General features: G+C 42.5%; 1 protein-coding gene and 1 long non-coding RNA gene across 6 annotated transcripts in view; both read left to right on the top strand.

Moving 5' to 3' along the window:
• Nucleotides 1-2,500, top strand: part of LOC125959118 (DENN domain-containing protein 1A-like) — an 18,611-nt gene that overhangs the window by 9,145 nt on the left and 6,966 nt on the right. For all 5 annotated transcript variants that reach the window (XR_007469755.1, XM_049691911.1, XM_049691910.1 and 2 more), the window contains one exon: nucleotides 1-257. This exon is cut by the window's left edge and continues 370 nt beyond it. Coding sequence is in view for 4 of the 5 variants with exons in the window: in XM_049691911.1 (XP_049547868.1) it covers nucleotides 1-257 (257 nt within the window). In the remaining variant the exon portion in view is untranslated. The remainder of the gene's footprint in view (nucleotides 258-2,500) is intronic.
• LOC125959139 (uncharacterized) lies at nucleotides 2,008-2,438 on the top strand. Its single transcript, XR_007469756.1, has 3 exons — nucleotides 2,008-2,106; nucleotides 2,174-2,218; nucleotides 2,302-2,438. It is a non-coding gene; the product is annotated as an uncharacterized LOC125959139 (long non-coding RNA).

Genomic DNA, 2,500 nt, shown 5'->3' with positions numbered 1-2,500 from the left:
CGGTCACCGGTGGTGCTGGTGGTGGCAGCAGCAGTAGCAGTCACATGAACAACAATCTTAGCTATGGCAACGGTGGTAGCAATACCAGCACCACCATCAACAATAACACCAGCACAACACTGGCAAGTAGCAGCGCGAGCGACATCCGCAGTCCGACACTGAGCCCCACGAGCTCAAACTCGTCGTCGGAGATGAACCTCTGGCAGGAGATGCAGCATCATCTGACGCTGTTCAAATCCCCGGCCGTCAATCGGAATGTAAGTATACTGCATGCCCCTATTGATTGTCTCCAGCTAATCGCAGCGACTGCCGGTGCATGATTCAAACGGCATCACATCGCGCGACTACCTGGTTCTCCCGCTCTTACCCACCTTTTCACATCAGCGCACATTCAGCCAAACAAACAGAAACAAACGAAACGATGCGTTTCGCTTAGGGTTCGCGTATGATTTTGTCATTTGTTTTTAAGCTCTTACGTTGCGTTGCGGCTCCTTCTGGTTGGAACCAATTCAAGGCAAGGCCAGGATGCGCTTTTAGTGCTGAATAGAATTGCTGGCTGCTGTTATTGCTGCTACTGCTGCCGCTAGAGCCGAACCACAATTGGCACGCGTGCAGCATCGAGAAAGCGCTGAGCGATAATTATACATTGTTATTGTTTTATTCTATTTTAAGACTGATTTAATTTTGTTGTTTTTTTGGTTTTTGATGATTTGTTTATCTATTTTATCATCCTACACCCGTCGCATCTCTGCTAATTGCATCCCGCGGTCGAGTCGGATCGCACCGATCGGACAAATGTGTGTTTCAAGAGTGAATTTTGTGACTCTTTGTGGCTGTATTTCGTTGACTAACACGAACCACCTGGATGGATGTGTGGTAGCTAAATTGGCACGAATTAGTAGATTTTTTTTATAAATGATCGTAGTTTAAGAAAAGATAATCTAAAATTTTTGTTCATCGAAGCGCAGCCAGGACAGAGCATGCATGAATTGGTATAGCAGTAAAGGTACTGCTGCTGTACAAAAGAAAAAATAATGTGAAATTTCGGAAATCGATTCTCCTATCTGATTGGCAACAAGCAAAAGAGTAACAAACACATTTTCTTCGCTCTCTGCGCATCATGATGTGTTATTCATTTGTACATTAACACGCCTCATCCCCAGCGGGCAGCCTCCCCTCTCGGGTGGGGAAATCGGTGAACACTATGCAACATTATAGTTCCATCCTATTTTGGCTCGAGGCGAATTTTCTTTCCTTTCTCGCTCTTCGCGCCTCTCTTAGTGCTGCCCTCTTTTCGCTCAGGACGAATTTTTTTTCCCGTCTCGTTTTTCACCGATCCTGCGAGGATCATCCGTGTAAACACGAGCGGTGCTGAACACGAATGCATCTGTATGCGATCGAGTTTGAGGCGCGATGAAAAGTTCCCCGGGATGATGGAAATGAATAGCATGTTTTTGATTGAAAAATACATAAAACAGCGCTCAAAGCATTTTCAAAAAGCATTTTAAATGAAAGATAATATGTAACATACCATTTCATCCGATTTACAGCACTTTTTTGTGCAATGTTTAGCATTTTTGGCTGTGATCAGCTATCAAGGAACTTTTCAGGTAACCTCAGCCTAAGCACTTGCGAGAAAGGGACGGCAAGAGTTCTCTTTCTCAGAACTAAGGATCATGAGGTTCGTGGAATAGTCTCTCCGAGAAACGAAACTGTACTTTTTTTAACCACAAATTTTTTCATTAATAATACCTAAAACATTGTCCAAAACATTTTTAAAAACCTTATTAAATTCAAAACAACATACAACATTGCATTTCGTTGCATTTCCATCACTTTTTTATGCAATGTTGAACAATTTTAAGTGTGATGTGATTCCAACGAACTTTCGAGACATCCCGATCCGAAGGAGGTGAAAGAAAAGGAGGAAGAGAAATCTGTCAAACAGTTCTGTTCGGTGTTCAAAGTGATCGGAGCGTGCTGATCGTGCTCGCGCGTAAGTATCAAAAAAATATGCTTATTTTTCCCACATTTTGTGGGTTTTCTTCTCGTTTCAGACTATTAAACACCCACAGCAACGACAACTCTATGATCCTGTATGATCCGGTAAGTATTTCAAGCGATATTTGTATGATCATTCTGATCGTCTGATGCGTATGCGCTTCTCTTCCAGAAATTTCCTGTACGTGCATCTTCGGGGCAGCGGAATAGTTTTGCGGTAAGTAAAAAGTGCTTGTGAGCAGTGATAACAGTGATTTATGTGTTATAAAAGTGAATAATATCCTTTTTGTGTGTTTCCAGATACCTCCGCATCGCGAGCTGAGAGCCACGATCGAGCCACGAAGAGCGATCGAATGTCCTGCTCGGCCACCAACGAAGGAAGGATTGAGGGAGTTGGGTAAGTTTAGTGTTATGATTTGTGAATGTATATTATTAAAAGTGTCAATAAAAATCATTAAAGTGAAATTTAATTTGCTATTTTTAATGCAGGCATCCGAAA

Source organism: Anopheles darlingi, chromosome 2 (genome assembly GCF_943734745.1).
Source record: "Anopheles darlingi chromosome 2, idAnoDarlMG_H_01, whole genome shotgun sequence".
In the NCBI taxonomy this organism is placed as follows: Eukaryota; Metazoa; Arthropoda; class Insecta; order Diptera; family Culicidae; genus Anopheles; species Anopheles darlingi.
This window is presented reverse-complemented; position numbering and strand designations above follow the sequence as displayed.